The 20,644-nt window shown below is 45.7% G+C and overlaps 1 protein-coding gene across 2 annotated transcripts in view; it reads left to right on the plus strand.

The window, feature by feature from the left end:
• Positions 1-20,644, plus strand: part of EDEM2 (ER degradation enhancing alpha-mannosidase like protein 2) — a gene marked incomplete at both ends in the record, with an annotated part of 42,283 nt that overhangs the window by 12,509 nt on the left and 9,130 nt on the right. For both annotated transcript variants that reach the window (XM_080716153.1, XM_080716154.1), the window contains 6 exons: positions 2,669-2,774; positions 5,354-5,479; positions 8,953-9,164; positions 12,727-12,868; positions 14,406-14,530; positions 19,986-20,130. In XM_080716153.1, coding sequence (XP_080572279.1) covers positions 2,669-2,774; positions 5,354-5,479; positions 8,953-9,164; positions 12,727-12,868; positions 14,406-14,530; positions 19,986-20,130 — 856 coding nt within the window. The remainder of the gene's footprint in view (positions 1-2,668; positions 2,775-5,353; positions 5,480-8,952; positions 9,165-12,726; positions 12,869-14,405; positions 14,531-19,985; positions 20,131-20,644) is intronic.

Consider the following 20,644-nt stretch of genomic DNA (forward strand, 5'->3'; position numbering starts at 1 on the left):
GTACAGTTTTACTGAAACAGAGGAAGGCAGTTTAGATACAGATGAACAGTAAGAGACATGACCAGGATGGTAGCTGGCTGGCCCTCCATCATGCATGACCTTGAGTGCTGAGATAGGCAGCAAGCGACAGCCCCTGTTCATACTGATTTAGACAGGAAGGAAATGTACTGAATCAGGTAACTAAAAAGTTCAATTAAAGGCTGGCTTCATACCCAGCTGGATCCAGTAAAAAAAAAAAAAAAAAAAATATATATATATATATATATAGTCAGTTAGGAGTCTTTTCCTATCCCTTATCTCTTCCTTGTTTGCTCCTGTGTTATCCTGTGTTATCTGCTTCTCTCAGCTAGCAGGGCGGCTTCACTTAAGCCCATTTCATTTAGGAAATTATGTGTGGAAAGAATTACCCCTTTTCCATTAATTCTAGGGACTGACGCTCCTTTGACCTGATTGGAATCACATACCTATCCCTGAACCAATTATTTTGCCCAGGGTTGTGGTACTGTGGCTGCTCCAAGTCAGATGCCCACCCTGCAGCTTCAGACAGTCTCTCTCAGATCACAGGAGTGACTGGGAGAGGAGAACAGTCTTCAGGGGAATATTGGGATCTGTTACCAGAATAAAAGATATCAGGATTGCATTCGAGCCTGGCATGGTGGCTCGCACCTGTGATTCCAGTACTTGGGAGGCTGAGACCGGAGCATCAGGGTTCAAGGCCAGTCTCAGCCTATAGAGACCCTGCTTCAAAATTAAAAAAAAAAAAAAATTGAAAAGGGCTGAGGGTATAGCTTGGATATAGAACATTCCTGGGTTCAATCCTCAGTACCCTGTCCCAAAAACAAAAGATTGCATTTGGCAGTTTGTTTTATTTTCTCAAGTAAAAGAAAGTCTGAGCCGGGCGCGGTGGCGCACGCTTGTAATCCCAGCATTCGGGAGGCTGAGACAGGAGGATCGCGGTTCGCAGCCAGCCTCAGCTGCTTAGTGAGGCCCTCTGCAACTTAGTGAGACCTTGTTTCAAAATCAAGAATAAAAAATAGGGCTGGGGATGTAGCTCGGAGGTAGAATGCCCCTGGGTTCCATCCCCAGTACCGGGAAAAAAAAAAAAAAAGTCTGGAGCTAATTTCTAGCGCTGGGTGAGCTACTCAGCTACACCCGGAGAGGTTCAGACTCTGGAGCTTTCTGCTCTGCCCTCATTAGAGTGTTGGCTGTCTTTCTCATGCTGCCACAGCTTCAGAAATCCAGTCTTCTTAAAGCAGAAAGGCAACGACAGAGAAAAAGCCATGTCTATTATTACTAGGAAAACAAGCCTTCTCACAGGTGCCCTCAGTGAACCGGACAAGGCTCGCAGTTGACTGAGTAACACAATCACCTCCCGAGGTGAAGGCAGCCGAGAACACAAGCACCTGGATGTGCAGCCTGTGTGGGGGGTCACGGGGGTGAGGAAGGTTGGGAACCAATTCCTAATGTTTTCCACACGTTCAGATGTAACAGAGAGGGATAAAGTCTGTTAGATATGTGCATGTACATCTCCACAAGTTTTTTTTTTAATCCCATTAAGATGTATGACTACAATGGACCAATACAAATTTATTTAACAACAACAAAAAACTTCCATATGGAGTCTACATTCTTTATATTGTATCCATTTATTTTTTTATTTTTTGAAGACTTAAAGAAGTTTAAAAAGGCGCACGGGTTCTTGTCCTAAGCTAAGGATAAATACACATTAGCCCGGACTCTTGCTGAAGATTTAAAGAAGTTTATTAAAAAGATAGAAATACAAGCTGGGCGTGGTGGCGCACGCTTGTCATCCCCGCGCTTGGGAGGCAGAGGCAGGAGGATCGCGCAGGTTCGAAGCCAGCCGCGCGCACTGGCTTGGGAGACCCTGTTTCCAAATAAAAATATAAAAAATAGGCCTGGGAGTGTAGCCCGGAGGTAGAAGGGCTTCCAGGAACCTCAGTACCACCAAAAAAAAAAAAAAAAAAAGATAGAAATACAGAAGATAGTTACAGCTTCATGGTAACGTGAGGGGGTAGTTTGAGCGAATTCACCCTATTGTATCCATTTAAATGGGAGCCTAATGATTTTTGAATTGGCATGTAGGAATTTATTTAACCAGTTCCCCTCCTTTTTTTTTTTTTTTTTTTTTTTGGTGGTGGTGGTGCTGGGGATTGAAGCCAGAGGCATTCTGCTTCTGAGCCACACCTCAACTCTATTTTATTTTGAAACAGAGTCATACTAAATTGCTGAGGGCTGCTGGGTGTTATGGTACATGCATATAATCCCAGTATTGGGAGGCTGAGGTGGGAGGAACACAGGTTTGAAGCCAGCCCCAACAACTTAGTGAGGCTGTCAGCAACTTAGGAAGACCCTATTTCCAAATAAAAAAATATTAAAATAGGTAGAATGCCCTGGTTTTCATCCCAAGCACTACCAAAAAAAAAAAAAAAAAAAATCAAAAAAAGAAGGAAAAAAGTTGCTGAGGGCCTTGCTAAGGTGAACCTGTGATCTTCCTGCCTCAGCCTCCCAAGTACTAAGATAAAGCCAGTTTTTTGATATTGGGTTTCTGAGTGGTTTCTAGCTCTTGTTTTGTTTTTTTCCTCTGTCACTAGACTTCAGACAGAAACTGGAGGTCTTAATGCTCATGGTCAACTCTCTTTCTTTGCAGATTTTGGGAAATGTCTCTGAATTCCAGAGAGTGGTTGAAGTGCTCCAGGACAACGTGGACTTTGACATCGACGTGAACGCCTCCGTGTTTGAGACCAACATTCGAGGTGAGGGCAGAGTTCTTGGGAAGAGCAGAGAATGTGGATCTCGTGCGTGTGAAGCACACAGGCGAGGTGGGGAAGAGCATCGTCAGGACTCCTGTTCAGGACTCTTGTTTACTCTTTGAGTACTTGGGCCAAAACTAGCGACTGAGTCTTCTGCCTTCCTAGGGAGGTACTTGGAAGGGGGCCTCTTGTGATTCCTCAGTAGTTTCAGACATGAAAGTAAGCAGCCAACAGAGAAAAAAAAAACAGAAAAAATATCTCAGGCTGGGCTTATAAGTGTGGTGGGGCACACTTATAGTTCCAGTACTTGGGAGACTAAGATAGTAGGATCACAGACTCAAGGATAGCCTCAGCAACTTATTGAGGCCCTCAGCAACTTAGTGAGACCTTGTTTCAAAACAAAAAATAAAATAGGGCTGGGGGTGTAGTTCAGAAGTAAAATGCTCCTGGGTTTAATAGCAACAAGAAGAAGAGGAGGAGGAAGAGGAGGAGGAGGAGAAAAATACATCTGTGTTATCTGATACAGGACCATTGACCAGTAGGCTTTTTTTTTTTTTTTTTTTTTTTGTGGTGGTACTGGGGTTCCTGGAAGCCTTTCTACCTCTGGGCTACACTCCCAGACCTATTTTTACATTTTTATTTGGAAACAGGGTCTCCTAAGCCAGCACGTGCGGCTGGCTTTGAACTTGCACGATCCTCCTGTCTCTGCCTCCCAATTGTGGGGATTACAAGCGTGCACCACCACGCCCGACAACCAGTAGGCTTTAAGCCTTTGAAATATATCTGTTTCAAGTGAGAAACTGATTTTTTACATTTCATTTAGGTGGTTTTTTTTTTTTTTTTTTTGGTACTGGAAGTGGAAACCCAGGGGCTTTCTACCTCTGTGCCATACTCCCAGACCTTTTTTTAAATTTTATTTGGAAACAGGGTCTCACTAAGTTGTTGAGAGCCTCACTAAGTAGCTGAGGCTGGCTTCAAACCTGTGTGGTCCTCCTGTCTCAGCCTCCCAAGTGAGGGGATTAAAAGTGTACGCCCAGCAATTTCATTTAGTTTTTTTTGTTGTTGTTGTTACTGGGGTTTGAACCCAGGAGCATCCTACCTCCAAGTTCATTTATTTTTAATTAAATTTTTTTTGGTGCTGGGGATTGAACACAGGGGTATTCCACCTTTGAGCTATACTCAGCCCTATTTTTTGTTCGTGTGTGTGTGTGTGTGTGTGTGTGTGTGTGTGTGTGTGTGTGTTTATGTGTGATACTAGGGATGGAACCCAGGAGATTTCTACCTCCAGGCTATACTCCCAGACCTATTTTATATTTTATTTGGGAACAGGGTCTCACTAAGTTGCTGAGAGCCTCACTAAGTAGCTGAGGCTGGCTTCAAACCCGTGCCATCTTCCTGTCCCAGCCTCTCAAGTAGTGGGATTACAAGTGTGCACCACCATGCCCAGCTCACTTGTTCTTTATTTTGAAACAGGGTCTCACTAATTTGCGAGGGCCTCTCTAAGTAGCTGAGGCTGGCGGTAAACCTGTGATCATTCTGTCTCAGTCTCCCAAGTGCTATGATTACATTTGTGCACCACCACGTTCGGCTTGTTTAGCTGTATTTCTAGATACAGAACCTTTGAGTCTTTTTTTTTTTAAGTTCTACATATTGCATAAAAGCCAAAATGGGTAAATTAATGAGATGAAGGTAGTAACTCCTTTTTTCTCATCCCCCTTCACCCAGTGATAGAGAGACAGAATGACAAAATTAAATGAGTACAGGCTTTAAATCAGACACATGTGACCTTACCACCTTCTAGATGAGTGGCCCAGGGCAAGCCACTTTGCCTCTCTTAAAAAAAAAAAAAAAAAATATATATATATATATATATATTTTAATATATATAAATATATATATAATATAATATATATATATTTTTTAATTTTTTATTTTTGGTGGTAGTGGGGGTGGAACCCAGAGCCTTTCTACCTCCAGGCTATACTCCCAGACCCATTTTATATTTTATTTGGAAACAGGGTCTCCCTAAGTTGCTGAGAGCCTCACTAAGTAGCTGAGGCTGGCTTCGAACCTGTGCAATCCACCTTTCTCAGCCTCCCAAGCGCAGGGATTACAAGCGTGAGCCACCATGCCCAGCTCTCTCTCTATATATATTTTTTGGTGGTACTGGGGTTCCTGGAAGCCCTTCTACCTCCGGGCTACACTCTCAGACCTATTTTTTTTTTTTTTTTTTGGAAATAGGGTCTCCTAAGCCAGCACGGCTGGCTTCGAACCTGCGCGCTCCTCCTGTCTCCACCTCCCAAGCACGGGGATTACAAGCGTGTGCCACCACGCCCGGCTTAATTCTATATTTTTATGTGAGGAGAGAGTGTAGTACCTACTACTTGGTATGCAGTAGGGACTAAAAGGTGATTTTTGTTTTTGTGACCCTGCAAGAGAAGAAACTTTGTGACACACTGCTAGCATATGGTGGCTCTAGCCCTCTCCTTGTAAGCCACCCTAACAAAGTGGTTAGGTTTGATTTACACAAGAGAAAGACTGGTCCTTGCTTCTGTGACACTTGTATTTTTTGCCCTCCGCAGTGGTAGGAGGACTCCTGTCTGCTCATCTCTTGTCCAAGAAGGCTGGGGTGGAAGTAGAAGCCGGATGGCCCTGTTCCGGTCCCCTCCTGAGGATGGCCGAGGAGGCTGCCCGAAAACTCCTCCCAGGTAAGACCCACACAGAGTTAGGGAGACAAGAGGTACAGCAGGTCCCACTTCCCTGGCTGGAGGTGAGAGTGGCTCTGCTGATTATTTCCTGGCATTTTTATACCCAAATATTCTATTTTTTTGCGGGTCTGGGGATGGAACCCAGGGGCATTTGACCACTGAGCTACACCCCGTCCCCTATTTTTTATTCTTTTTTTTTTTGTGGGTCTGGGGATGGAACCCAGGGGCATTCAACCTCTAAGATACACCCTCTGCCCTATTTTTTGTTCTTTATGTTTGAAACAGGTCTCACTGAGTTGTGGAGGGCCTCACTAAGTAGCTGAGGCTGTCCGCGAACTGCTATCCTCCGGTCTCAGCCTCCCGAATGCTAGGATTACAAGCGTGCGCCACCACGCCCAGCTTCCAAATATTCTTTATTCCCACTTTAATCTCAGCTCTCACCAGAGAAATCAGGAAAGTTCTGGGTATTCTATGGGCTTTCTGGGGTGCTGGCCCAGGAAGGGTGAGCTGACTTGTTACAGTTTGCAGGTGCAGGCTGAAGCCAGCCTGGCCAGTAGATGGTCCTTGCCCTCATTTTGAGTGGTTCTTTTTGCCCCCTCTCAGACCCACATGCAGCTGAGTCACAGGCTCCAGGAAAGAGTCTTGTCCTGAGCAGCAGGAGCCATGGGTTCTAGACTCAGCTCTGCCAACCAGCCAGCATCTTTTTTGAGGAGATGGGAAGTGTGCTAAGAATTAAACCCAAGGACATTCTACTTCTAAGATAAACCCCCAGCTTTATTTTTAAATTTGAATCAGGGTCTTGCTAAGTTTTTGAGGATCTTGCTTGCTAGGGCTGGCCTAGAACCTGCGATCATCTTCTCTCAGCCTTCCAGATACTGGGATGGAACCCAGGGGTATTCTACCTCTTAGCTACACCCCCAGCCCAATTTTTTAGTCTTTATTTTGAAACAGGGTCTCACTGAGTTGCAAAGGGCCTCACTAAATAACCGAGGCTGTCTGCAAACCCACAGTCCTCCTGTCTCAGCCTCCCAGATGCTGGGATTACGAGTGTGCGTCACCACTCCCGGCTTCACCCAGAACATTGACCAGCCCGTTCTCACTCAGTTTCCTTGTCTATCTGGAAGTCACAATTCCTGCCTCCCAGCATTCCTGGCTTCCATGATGTCAGATAGGATAAAGTGCTTAGAGAATCTCAAGCACTATTGAAACAAGCGCTTTGTTTTGTGGCAAAGCCATGTCCGGGGCTGCCGGCCAAGCCTCAGTATTTTTGTCTAGCGGGTCTGTCACGCCAGGCTCAGCAGCGTCAACTGGACACTGCGTTCCCTTCAGGGTGTGGTAAAGGCCTGAGGCCTGCTCACGCCCAAACACGTCACCTTGTGCCTTCCACCAGCCCTGCAGCCATCTCACTTATTTCTGCCTTGCGTGCAGCACTCGCCTGCCATCCCTGGGGAGGGGTGAGGCGAGATGGTGAGCTGGGCTCAGGTCTCGCTCGTGGCCCGGGGCTCACGACCTGAGTGTCTTCTCGCACACGTCATGTCCGGTGTGATTCATCCCTGGAAGAAGCTGACTTGTATATGTGTATGTGTGTATGTCTGTGGTTGTTTTTTTTGTCATTGAAAAAGTTTTACATTAAGAAGTATACATATTCACAAGTACATGTTGAATAATTAAAAAGAAAGCATCAGTATATCTCCCCTTCAGGTCAGGAAGGAGGATTTTTGTCACTCCTTTTTGAACATTTCCTGCCTTTTCTAAAATATTTCTTCAAGTCCTTGCTTGTGACTCAAATTCTCTGGAGACCTCACTTGCCTGCCAGGGAATGAGTTCCTTGTCTCTAATAGACAAATTGCTGAACCCTGTAGCTCTTGGAAGTTTTGACAGCTTTCGTCATAGTTTGGTGGCACATAGGCGGCTTTGCAGTTGTTTGACCTTTTTGGCCTGGAGAGGAAATTTCTGTCTGGGGCTGATTGTCGAGTTCTTGCCTTGAATCAGAAGTTTTAGTGGGGGGAGGCACTGGGGTTGGAGGGGCTCTCCTGTGTGACTTTTGGCTGAATCACTCCCTACCTGTGCGGTTTTTCCCTGCCTGCTCATGGGCGGGGGGCAGAGTATACTGTTGCTTTCTTTCTTTCCTTTTCTCTTTCTTTTCTTTTCTTTTTTTTTTTTTTTTTTTTTTTTTTTGCAGTATTGGGGATGGAATCCAGGAGCATTTTACCTCCAAGCTACACCCCCAGCCCAATTTTTTATTCTTTATTTTTTTGAAACAGGGTCTCACTGAGTTGCAAAGGGCCTCCCTAAGTAGCTGAGGCTGCCCACAATCCTCTTGTCCCAGCCTCCTAAATGCTGGGATTACAAGGTGCACCGCCACACCTGGCTTTGCTTTCTTTTTAAAATAATTTTTCCCCTAAATTCTTTATTTAAAGGAGGGTCTTAAACTGGACCCCCTGGGACTGTCTAGGGTGTGCTGCTCTGCTTCATTTGGTCAGAGTGGCCTTTCAAAGCATGTGAATGAGGTGTGTGAGGTGGCTCATGCCTGGAATCCCAGCACTTCAGAAGCTGAGACCAATTAATTGCAGGTTCCAAGCTTTAGGCCAGAGTTAGCAGCTTAGTGAGCCCTTTAGTAACTTAGTGAGACCTCGTTTCAAAAATCAAAAGGCCTGGGAGTATACCTAGGAGAGCTAGGAGGTAGAATACCCCCGAATTCAATCCCCGGTACAAAAAAAAGTGCATGAATGATTTCTAACAGGGCATGCTCCTGTTCATGTGCCACAAGCCCCACCATTCCTTTCACACCGTTACCTGCCTGTCCTTGGAAGGCGTGTTGTAGAAAAAAAAAGGAAGAAAAGCCAGGCGTGGTGGCGCACGCTTGTAATCCCCTCGCTTGGGAGGCGGAGACAGGAAGATCACGCAGGTTCGAAGCCAGCCGCGCTGATTTAAGAAACCCTGTTTCAGCTGGGCGTGGTGGCGCATGCTTGTAATCCTCGCTCTTGGGAGGCAGAGACAGACAGAGACAGGAGGATTGCGCAGGTTCGAAGCCAGCCACATGCGCTGGCGTAGGAGACCCTGTTTCCAAAAAAAATGTAAAAATAGGTCTGGGAGTGTAGCCTGGAGGTAGAAGGGCTTCCAAGAACCCCAGTACCACCAAAAAAAAAAAAAAAAAAAGGAAGAAAAGTAAAGCTGTTGTAGCTGAAGTAAGATATGTGGAGTGTACCAACCTAGCATACAGCTTGTTTCACGACCCCTCATTGCAGGCAGGAGCCCAAGTTTTCGGCAGAGCTGTGCTTGACAGTTAAGGTTAGGTGGCTGCTAAGGGCCCTCCAGTTATTACCTTTATCCTTCTCTGGCTCAGACTCTAGCAGATCACCCAAGAGATAAAAGGAGGTAAGTGCTGGCTGAGGTCTCTTGCTTCAGGTCAATATCAAAACCATTCTTACCTCCCTGCTCCTGTGTGCAGCCATCAATTTCTGATTCTTTAGCCTTTCAGACTCCCACTGGCATGCCGTATGGAACAGTGAACCTGCTTCATGGTGTAAACCCAGGAGAGACCCCTGTCACCTGTACGGCAGGAATTGGGACCTTCATTGTGGAATTCGCCACCCTGAGCAGCCTCACCGGTGACCCTGTGTTTGAAGACGTGGCCAGAGTGGCCCTGACGCGCCTCTGGGAGAGCCGGTCAGACATTGGGCTGGTAAGCCAGCTGCGGCCCGCCCTCTGAGTCAGGCTGCCACCTGGTCCCGCTCAGGGATTTGAGCCACTTTACAGTCGAGCCAAGGGAAACTTTGAGTGACTTAAGGAGTGGCCTAGAATTTGGATTTAGAACATCAAAAGTAGTCCAAGGCCCCCACTTACGTTTTGGTTCCAAGCAGAGCCTGTGAGCAAGTCCTCTGGCCGAGAGCAGGCGCAGCATTAAACACGGAGGCCTGGACTGCTCTGATTCCAGGGGATCGGGGCTCACATGCCTCGTGCCCTGACTCGGTGACTAAGTCAGCCTGTCTGGCCCTCATTTTTTGTATCTGTATTCGTGGAACTGTGTTTTTAGAACACTAGTGTTAAGAGGTGTCGAATGGCCATTCTGTGAGGATATGATTCCTGCTCAGTTAAGTTAGGGGATTCTTACATATGGTGCACTTTTTTTTTTTTTTTTTCGGGCGTGGTGGCGCACGCTCGTAATCCCAGCATTCGGGAGGCTGAGACCGGAGGATCACGGTTTGCGTACAGCCTCAGCTTCTACTTAGTGAGGTCCTTTGCAACTCAATGAGACCCTGATTCAAAATAAAGAATAAAAAATAGGGCTGGAAGTGTAGCTCGGAGGTAGAATGTCCCTGGGTTCCATCCCCAGTGCCGAAAAAAAAAAAAAAATGAACATGAACAAAATGAAGGTTATGAAGTCCAGTGGTAAAGAAATCTATTTAATTTGACTTAACATTTCTCAAACTTATTTGATCCCATAACTTCCCTTCCCCTCTGATTTCCACTAACGCATGGAAATTTAACACACTTTGGACCAGATGATCCTGATGGTGGGTTTCAGTTCCTAAATGGGATAATCCAAACAGTAATTGAGCCACAGCTATCCAGGAAGTAGCACTGGATTTAGACAGAAATAGATTCAAGCTCTGGCCTCACTGCATCAAAGCTCTTTGACCGTGTGCACGTGTGCAAGTCTCTTAACCTCTCCAGTCCTCCTCAGTTACCTCAGCAGTATTATCAATGTATTGATACCTCCTTTGCTGAGTTACTATCACTTCTAAGGACTTTTGTGTGTGTGTGTGGTATTGGGTTTTGAAACCAAGAGCATTGTACTTCTGTGCTATACCTCCAACCCTATTTATTTTTATTTTGGAACAATCTCAATAAGTTGCAGAGGGCCTCACTAAGTTGCTGAGGTTGGTCCTGAACCTGAAGTACTGGGATTACAACTATGTGCCACCACGCCTGGCCAAAGACTGTGTTTTCAAGTGATTTTGGTATAGGCTTTTTTTTTTTTAAATCTTTGGTACTGGGGATTGAACCTAGGGGCATTTTACCTCTGAGCTAAACCTCCAGCCCTATTTTTTATTCTTTTCTTGTTTGTTTGTTTGTTTGTTTGTTTGTTTGTTGCGGTACTAGGGATGGAACCCAGGGGACCCAGAGAAATTCTAACTCTGAGCTACATCCCCAGCCCTATTTTTTATTCTTCATTTTGAAATGGTCTCACTAAGTAGCTGAGGCTGTCTGCAAACTGCGATCCTCCTGTCTCAGCCTCTCAAATGCTGGGATTACAAGCATGCACCATCATGCCTGGCTTTTATTCTTTATTTTGAAACAGGGTTTCACTAAGTTGTGGAGCGTCTTGCTAAGTAACTGACACTGGCCGTGAACCTGCAATCCTCCTGTCTCAGCCTCCCAAGTACTGGGATTACAAGCGCCACCACACCGGGCTCCTATTTTATTTTTTTTAATTTTCAAACCTAATCTCACTAAGTTGCAGACAGCTTCAGTATTTGCTGAGGCTGGTACTGTAATATTTCTGTCTTAGCCTTCCAGATACTAGGATGATAATTTTTTGTGGTACTGGGGGTTGAACCTAGGGGCATTCTACCTCTGAGTTACACTCTTGTCCTTTTATTTTTAAATAGGATCTCTCTAAGTTACCACATGTTGGCCTCAAACCTGCAATTCTCCTTGTACTTGTCTCAATCTTACAAGTACTGGATCACAGGCATGTGTCATCACGCGTGGCAGCTATTTCTTTTTGACTGAATGTCAAAGTTACAGGGTTTTTTTTCTTTTTTTTTTTTTTTTTTGCGGATCTGGGGATGAAACCCAGGGGCGTTTGACCTCTCTGAGCTATACCCCCTGCCCTGTTTTTATTCTTTATTTCGAAACTGTGTTTCACTGAGTTACAAAGGGCCTCACTAAGTAGCTGAGACTGTCCGCAAACCGCAATCCTCTGGTCTCAGCCTCCCAAATGCTGGGGTTATAAGCGTACGTCACCACACCCAGCTCAAGTTATAGTTCTTTGAATGTCAAAGTTATCAGATTCCTGGAGGGTCCGAGTTATATGAAAAAACACATCTCTTCCTTTAAATCTTTGAACATTTATTTTTTGTATTTATTATTGTTGTTGTTGTTGTTGTTGTTGTTGTTGTTGTTATTATTTTGCAGTACTGGGGATGGAACCCAGGAGCATTCTACCTCCGAGCTATTCTCCATCCCATTTGTTTGTTTGTTTGTTTGTTTATTTTGTGGTCCTGAGGGTGGAACCCAGGAGCATTCTACCTCTGAGCTACTCCCCTAACCCTATTTTTTATTCTTTATTTTGAAACAGGGTTTCAATGAGTTGCAAAGGGCCTCACTAAGTAGCTGAGGCTGTCTGTGAACAGTGATCCTCTGGTCTCAGCCTCCCAAATGCTGGGATTACAAGCGTGCGCCACCACACTATTTTTTTGTTTTTTTTGAAACTCACTGAATGCAAAGAGCCTCACTAAGAAACTAAGACTCTCAGTCAGGCATGGTGGTGCACGCTTGTAATCCCTCCCGCTTGGGAGGCTGAGACAGGAGGATCGCACAGGTTTGAAGCTAGCCTCAGCTGGCATAAGAGACTCTGTTTCCAAATAAAAAATATAAAATAGGTCTGGGAGTGTAGCCTGGAGGTAGAAGGCCCCTGGGTTCCATCCCCAGTACCACCAAAAAAAAAAAAAAAAAAAAAAAACTGAGACTGTCTGTAAACTGTGATCCTCCTGTCTTAGCCTCCTAAATGCTGGGACTACAAGTGTGCACCACGCCCAGCCTTGAACATTTATTTTAAAAAGACTTTATAGCTCTGCAGTTTGAAAGAGTACCCCGTGACATTAGGGAGGCCCCCGTGACTCCTGTCCCCAGCTATCCAGTTTCTTTTCTTCCTGAGTTAGTTCATGGAAACGCATGGAGTCCGTCTCAGGTCTCTAGGCTCTCGACTCACAAGCCAAGGGCTCTAAAGTCGGGGACAGATGGGCAGCAGCAAGTTCTCATCTCACCTCACAGTCACTAGGCCGGGCATAAACACTCCACGTCATTCTTATTTTCCACTTTTTGCCCAGAGTGATAATTAAGTCCTCACAAAAGTACATGAGGTGCCTCCCGCTGTGCAGATGTGCCATCGCCCTCCCCCATGGCCTTCCCACACGGCCTCCATGTCTTCAGGAGCTCACTGGCCACCCAGCAGGCATGTCCTCCTTTGGCCTTAGTCCTCCCTTGGGCCTATCTCTCTCTCTCTCTCTCTCCCCCAGGTTGGCAACCACATTGATGTGCTTACTGGCAAGTGGGTGGCCCAGGACGCAGGCATCGGGGCTGGCGTGGACTCCTACTTTGAGTATCTGGTGAAAGGAGCCATCCTGCTTCAAGATAAGAAGCTCATGGCCATGTTCCTAGGTAAATAGTGGGGCAAAGGGGCTTTTCCTGCTGATATGTGGCTTATTTGGACCTCTCAGTTGTTCCCAAGTGCCTACAGAATTGATTTGGAATGTCCCCATCTGCGTTCAGAGGCTCTGTGGACTTCCACTGCCCACTGGTGCCCCTGTACCTCTCCATGCCTTCTTCCAAGAACCAGCTCAGGCCTTCTCTGCACACAGCCTGGACCTCTGCTCTCCTGGCCATCACACTGGGTGTTTCCTTGCTGCTGATACTTTTCCTACATCTAAATTCTGTTCACCCTTCAGTGCCCAGCTTAAATGCCACCATGCTCAGGAAACACTTCGGTCCTTCCTTAGAATTTAGGGTCTTCATCTTTCCTGTAGTCAGCTGCCATCAACACTTACAGCTGTGTCAATACCTAGCTGGTACAGGTCAGTACAGAAAGCTTGCCTTATTTGTCTTTATATTTCCCCTAGTCTCTTACATGAGGTAGTTAATAGAGGAATTTGTGTATACACATTTGGCTCCAGGCCCTTGGTGATAATGATTTTAAGCAGTTGTTGGGCACATAGTAGTAATTATTATAGCTACTATTCATGTGTCTCTGTGTATATGTGTGTATGTGTTTTACTGGAAATTGAACCAAGAGGCATTCTACCTTCAAGTTATACCCCTGACCCTATTTTTTTGTTTGTTTGTATGTATGTATGTATGTATGTATGTATGTATGTGTGTGTGTATTTGGACTGGGGATTGAACCCAGGAGAATTCTACCTCTGAGCTACACTCCCAGCCCAGACCTTTTTTGAAACAGGGTCTCACTAAGTTGTGGAGGGCCTCACTAAGTAGCTGAGACAGGGTGAAAACCTGCAATCTCCTGCCTTAGCCTCCCAAGTACTGGGATTACAAGTGTGCACCACCGTGCCCAGTGCTACTATTCATTTATTCAGCAAATATATATTGGATGCCATTTATGTGCGAAGTACTGTGTTGAGATCTGAACATGGACTATTTTATTATAATACTCTTTGTGATTATTTATTTGCATATGTATTTTGTACTTTCCTCATTGAGATAATATTTATTATACATATTTGTTATATATTCTTACATGAGGGATTTTGCAGTGAACAAAACAAAGTCCAGGCCTCATGGATTTGCAACCTAGGGAAGAGGTGTAAATTCAAGTCCTAGTAAAGTGTGGGCGGGACTTTGTAACCACTGTACACCTAGCAGGTACCCACTGGGTGTTTGTTGAATGAACGATCCTACAAGGGAGGTAACATTACTTTCCCAATTTAATATATAATAAAGCTGAGGGTTGAGAGAGGAGAATTTGCTCAAGGTCACAGCTAGCCTGTGCTGGAATTTGAGCTTGGGTGCCTGACTCTAGAACCCATGATTCTTTCCAGTCTCTTTGCCTTGTTGCAAGGTAGTCCGTTTCGAGGCTAAGCCATCATGGAATCTAACATCTAAGTCCACACATCCATTGTCCAGGCCTGCCTTTTGTTTCTCAGTCACTCACATGTCCACTATCCCATTTCCCATGATGCAGAGTATAACAAAGCCATTCGGAATTACACCCGCTTCGATGACTGGTACCTGTGGGTGCAGATGTACAAGGGGACTGTGTCCATGCCGGTCTTCCAGTCCTTGGAGGCCTACTGGCCTGGTCTTCAGGTAGGAACAATCAAAGAGGGTGGTGCTTCTTCTGTGGAATGACAAAGCAAAGTTCTTTATATAAGTCAAGTAGCAGGCCGGGCGTGGTGGCGCACACTTGTAATCCCAGTGCTTGGGAGGCTGAGACAGGAGGATTGCACAGGTTCGAAGCCAGCCTCAGCTACTTAGTGAGGCTCTCAGCAACTTAGTGAGACCCTGTTTCTAAATAAAATATAAAAAAGGTCTGGGAGTATAGCCCGGAGGTAGAAAGCCTCTGGGTTCCACCCCCAGTACCACCAAAAAAAAAAAAAAAAAAAAAAGTCAAGTAGCTCCTTTGTTTGCTTGAGAACTTTACGGGGAACAGTGCAGAGAGAGCTAGAGCGAATTAGACAGAGCGAATTAGACAGATGCACAGTTCTGGCAAGTGGAGTTTTCCAAGGGCAGAATGAAGGTATCAGGAACCGAGCTTTCAGTTTGCTGAGACAGGAGGATTGCATGTTCGAGGACAGCCTCAGCTACTTAGTGAGGCCCTTTGCAACAGTGAGATCCTGTTTCAAAATAAAGAATTAAAAAAAAAAAGGCACCGGGTGCGGTGGCGCACACTTGTAATCCCCGCATTTGGGAGGCAGAGACAGGAGGATCGCGCAGGTTCGAAGCCAGCTGTGCTGGCTTAAGAGACCCTGTTTCCAAAAACAAAAAAAGTATAAAATAGGTCTGGGAGTGAAGCCCAGAGGTAGAAGGGCTTCCAGAAACCCCAGTACCACCAAAAAAAAAAAAAAAAAGGATAGGGCAAGAGGTGTAGCTCAAGCCGGGCCTGGTGGTACACGCTTGTAATCCCAGCATTCAGGAGGCTGAGACAGGAGGATCGCGGTTCGCGGACAGCCTCAGCTTCTTAGTGAGGCCCTCTGCAACTTAATGAGACTCTGTTTCAAAATAAAGAATTAAATATAGGGCAGGGGGTGTAGCTCAGAGGTCAAATGCCCATAGGTTCCACCCTCAGACCTGAAAATAAATAAATATAGGGCAGGGGGTGTAGCTCAGAGGTAGAATGCCCCAGGTCTCCTGGGTTCCATCCCAGTATTGCAAAAAAAAAAAAAAAAAAAAAAAAATTACATGACTCTAAATAGAATAAAAATTTGAAAGATAGACATAAAAATGACCATATCTGGGTTGTAGAATTGAAAGTGACTTTTTATGCCCTTATTTTCCAAATGTCCAGAAATAAAAATAAAAAGGAACTGGGCTTGGTGGTGCATGCCTGTAATCCCAGTACTTAAGTCTGAGACAAGGGGTCAGGTTTAACTTTTCCTGGTTTAATAAGGGATCCTATGCTATTTTTGTGAGATTATAATATAACGTGTGTGTGTGTGTGTGTGTGTGTGTGTGTGTGTGTGTGTCTGTGTTACTAGGGATTGAGCCCAGGAGCATTGTACTTCTGAGCTAAGCTCCCACGCCTTTTTTCATTTTTTAAATTTTGAAACATGGTCTCTGTTGCTGAGGCTGGCCTTGAGCCTGCAGTCCTCCTGTCTCAGCCTCCCAGGTACTGGGATTATAGGTGTGCACCATCACCACATCTGGCTATAACAGCTACCATTTATTAAACATTTCTTCAGTGCCTGGCAGTCTGGCATACGTAGAGGTAGTTAACTGAATACTTAAGAAAGAATAGAGGCTGGGCTTGATGGCACATATCTATAATCCCAGTTCTCAGGAGGTTGAAACAGAAGGATCACAGAGTTGAGGAAAGCCTCGGCAAGTAGTAAGATTCTTCATCAACCTAGCAAGACCCTATTTCAAAATAAAAAAAATAAAATAGGGCTGGAGGATGTAGAAGGTCCCTGGGTTCCATCCCCAGTACCTAACACCACACACACACACACACACACACACACACACACACACACCCCAGTTATCTGTCAGATACTTTACACAACATTGTCACAATGCAGTGAAGTAATTTTTTCCCCCAAAACTAGGGATTCTACACTCCCAGCCCTATTTTTTATTCTTTATTTTGAAACAGAGTCTCATTGAGTTGCAAAGGGCCTGACAAGTAGCTGAGGCTGTCTGTGAACCTCGATTCTTCTGTCTCAGCCTCTCAAATGCTGGGATTATAAGCACGCACCACCACGCCCGGCTCCTTTATTATTATTATTTTTTTTTTTGGTGGTACTGGGGTTCCTGGAAGCCCTTCTACCTCCGGGCTACACTCCCAGACCTATTTTATATTTTTGAAACAGGGTCTCTTACGCCAGCGCGGCTGGCTTCGAACCTGCGCGATCCTCCTGTCTCCGCCTCCCAAGCGCGGGGATTACAAGCGTGCGCCACCACGCCCGGCTCCTTTATTTTTTTGAAACAGGGTTTCATTGAGTTGCAAAGGGCCTCACTAAGTAGCTAAGGCTGTGCGCAAACCTGGATCCTCCTGTCTCAGCCTCCCAAATGCTGGGATTACAAGTGAGCGCCACCATGCCTAGCTCTATTTTTTTATTCTGTATTTTATTTTTTTTATTTTTTATTTATTTATTTATTTTATTCTGTATTTTAAAACAGGCATTTAGCCTGTTTAAATTTAGCCGGGCGTGGTGGCGCACGCTTGTAATCCCCGTGCTTGGGAGGCAGAGACAGGAGGATTGTACAGGTTCGAAGCCAGTCGCGCTGGCTTAAGAGACCCTGTTTCCAAATAAAAATATTAAAAAATAGGTCTGGGAGTGTAGCCTGGAGGTAGAAGGGCTTCCAGGAACCCCAGTACCACCAAACAAGAAACAAAAAGCAAAATAAATAAATAAATAAATAAATAAATAAATAAATACATAAATAAATAAATAAATACATAAATACATAAATAAATACATAAATAAATACATAAATAAATACATAAATAAAAACAGGGTCTTACTAAGTTGTCCAGGGCCTCACTAAGTAGCTTAGGCTCTCACTAAGTAGCTGAGGCTAGCCACAGACCTGCAATCCTCCTCGCTCAGCCTCCCAAGTACTGGGATTACAAGCGTGTGCCATCACACCCGGCTAAATGTTGTTTTACAGATGAAGAGAAGAGGCTTAGAGATGTTAAATTTGTCCATTCATTCACTCAGGGGGAAAATTTTTTTTTTTTTTTTTTTAAAGTGGTTCACTGTGCTGCCCAGGCAGGTCTTAAATTCCTGGGCCCAAGACATCCTCCTGCCTCGGCCTCCTTAGTAGCTGGGACCACAGGTACATCCCACTGTGCCTACTTTACTCAGTCAGTATTTAGGGCCTACTGCGTTCCAGTCCTGTCCTCATGAAGTTCATGGAGGTGGAGACACAAAGAAAAATGTAAACATACAAATACATACAGTAATAGGTTGCAGTTATAGAAAACAAGTAAGACCCTGAGTCAGAATCCTGGCTTGGGATGTACTTTTTTTAAATTTTTTTTGCTGTACGGATGATGGAACTTAGGGGTATTCTACCTCCGAGCTACACGTCCAGCCCTATTTTTTATTCTGTATTTTGAAAGAGGGTTGAAAAGGGCCTCACTAAGTAGCAGAGGTTGGCCTCAAACCTGGATCCTCCTGTCTCAGCCTCCCAAATGCTAGAATTACAAGCATGAGCCACCATGCCTGGCTTGGGGATGGACTTTAGACAGGATGTTCTGGGAGGCCTCAGTAGCCTTGATGCTTATACTTGATTCATGTGTAAAGGCCCAGAGGCAGGAAAGGGTTGGCGTTTATCAGAAACAAAGCAGTATGGCCCCGGTCCAGGGAAGGGAAGGCTCAGTGAGCAGGTAGTCAGCAGTGACCAGATTATGCAGGGCCTTGGGGACCCCTAGGTGCCTTGACTGTGCCGAGCCTGTGGGACCCACGAGGTGTGGGGTGCCATGGTGGTTCTTATTGCCATGGGGAGACTGGGTTGGAGGGGGCAAGAGGGGCAATGGTGGCCCAGCAGGCAGGCCTTTGAGGTCATCTCAGGTGCGGTGCTGGTTACCAGGTGGTGGCTCTGGAGATGGAGTGAGATCTTGATGCTTTGAATGGAATGAACAAGAATAAATAAGGAAGTGGGTGTGGGAGTGGGGAAGAAGGTGGAGCCCAGGTGACCACTGAGTTTCCAGCCAGAGCAGGTAGGCAGACAGTGGGGCCATTTACCAGGAACACAGAGGCAAGAGTAGGGAGGCACGTTTGTGGGAAAGTCAGGAAACCAGGAGTGTTGGTCTGGCCTGGCGGCGCACGCTTGTGATCCCAGCATGCGGGAGGCTGAGGCAGGTGCATTGCTGACAGCCTCAGCTACTACTTAGTGAGGCCCTCTGCAACTCAGTGAGACCCTGTTTCAAAATAAAGAATAAAAAATGTAGGTCTGAGGGTGTAGCTCAGAGGTAGAATGCACTGGGTTCCATCCCCAGGACTGGGGGGCGGGGAAGAATGTTGGTCCGGGAAAAGTCAAGTTAGTTCTATCTGTGAGACATCCAGTGGAGAGTCAAGGTCAGCCTGTTTTCTTGTAAGTCTATATTAATAATAGCTACTTAGCAATAGCTCGGGAAATTACAAATGCATATATCCTCTGACCCAGCAATCCTAATCCTGGAAACTTGTCTTAAGGAGACCCTTTGCATGTGTTTCAAAAGGTATATGTCCAGAGCTTTGATTGTTACAGCAAATGGCAAAAGACTGGAATCAGATCAAATGGCTATTAATAGGGAACTGACTAAAGTTTATTCTAAGCAATAGAATGCTATGCCACTGTATACATAGGAGGCGGGCACTCTCTATGGACTGACACGGGAAACGTTAGGATGCATTGTTAAATGAATAAAGGAAAATGCACAACAGTATGTTTTGTAGGCTCTTTTTGTATGTGTGCTACTGGGAGTTGAACTCAAGGGCATTCTACCTCTGAGCTATACCCCTAGCTCATTTTATTTTACTTTATTTTAATTTATTTCTTTTAATTTATTTATTTATTTTGGTGGTACTTGGAATTAAACCCAGGGGCATTCTACCTCCAAGCTATACGCCCAGTCCGATTTTTTATTCTTTATTTTGAAACAGGGTCTCAATAAGTTGCAGAGGGCCTCACTAAGTAGCTGAGGCTGTCCTGGAACTGTGATCCTCCTGTCTCAGCCTCCCAAATGCTAATTTACAAGCGTGCGCCACCATGCCTGGCTATTTTATTTTAATTAACAGGGTCTCACTAGGTTGCTGAAAGTCACTAAATTGCTGAGGCTGGACTTGAACCTGCGATCCTCCTGACTCAGCCTCCCAAGTACTGGGATTACAGGTGGGGGCCACCATACCCGGCTCCTATTTTATATTTTGTTTTGAAACAGAGTTTTGCTCTGGCTCAGGGCCACACAGCAAGTCAGCCGCAGGCTTGAGATTTGGCCGGTGGCTTTCTTTGCTCCAAAGACTCTGCTTTGTCCTTCTCTGAAGTTGGCTGGCCATGGGGTTTTGTCTGGGATTTTATGTCTGGCATCTGCCCACTGACCAGCACTTCTCTCCCGCAGAGCCTCATTGGGGACATTGACAATGCCATGAGGACCTTCCTCAACTACTACACTGTGTGGAAGCAGTTTGGGGGGCTCCCAGAATTCTACAACATTCCTCAGGGATACACAGTAGAGAAGCGAGAGGGCTACCCGCTTCGACCAGGTGAGCCGCGTCTCGGACTACAACCAGCCCCAGGCTCTGGCTCTTCACAGCCTCGTCCCCAAAGGGCTTGAAAGACCCATTTTATTTCATCTGATCCAGGACTCTGGGTGGTTTTCCTACTAGGAAATTTTCACGCCCTTAATTTCAGGTCTGGAAACTAAGGCCTAATGGGTTGAAGTCGCTAGCCCAAAGCTGTCACGTACAGGAGCTGGGACTGGAACCGAGGTCTCTTAACTAAATCCTAGGCTTTCTCAGAGGGCAAATGCTAGCTTGCCTCCTTTGGACCTCCTGCCGCCCGGCTTTCGGAAGTGCGGGCACACTTCCCAAGCGAGTGGTTTAGGTGAGCCGTGCTGCCATGGCGTGGAGTGGCAGAACTTTGGGACGCGCCTCAGGCACCGTCTAGTGTTGCCCCCGTTTATCGACAGCTCAGAATCAAGGAAGGGGCCACACACCCGACACCGTCTTATTAAGTTGCTGCCAGCCCTAATGTCCTCTGATTCACTACAGGAAAGGT

Source organism: Muscardinus avellanarius (assembly GCF_963383645.1).
Source record: "Muscardinus avellanarius genome assembly, chromosome: 19".
Taxonomy (NCBI): Eukaryota; Metazoa; Chordata; class Mammalia; order Rodentia; family Gliridae; genus Muscardinus; species Muscardinus avellanarius.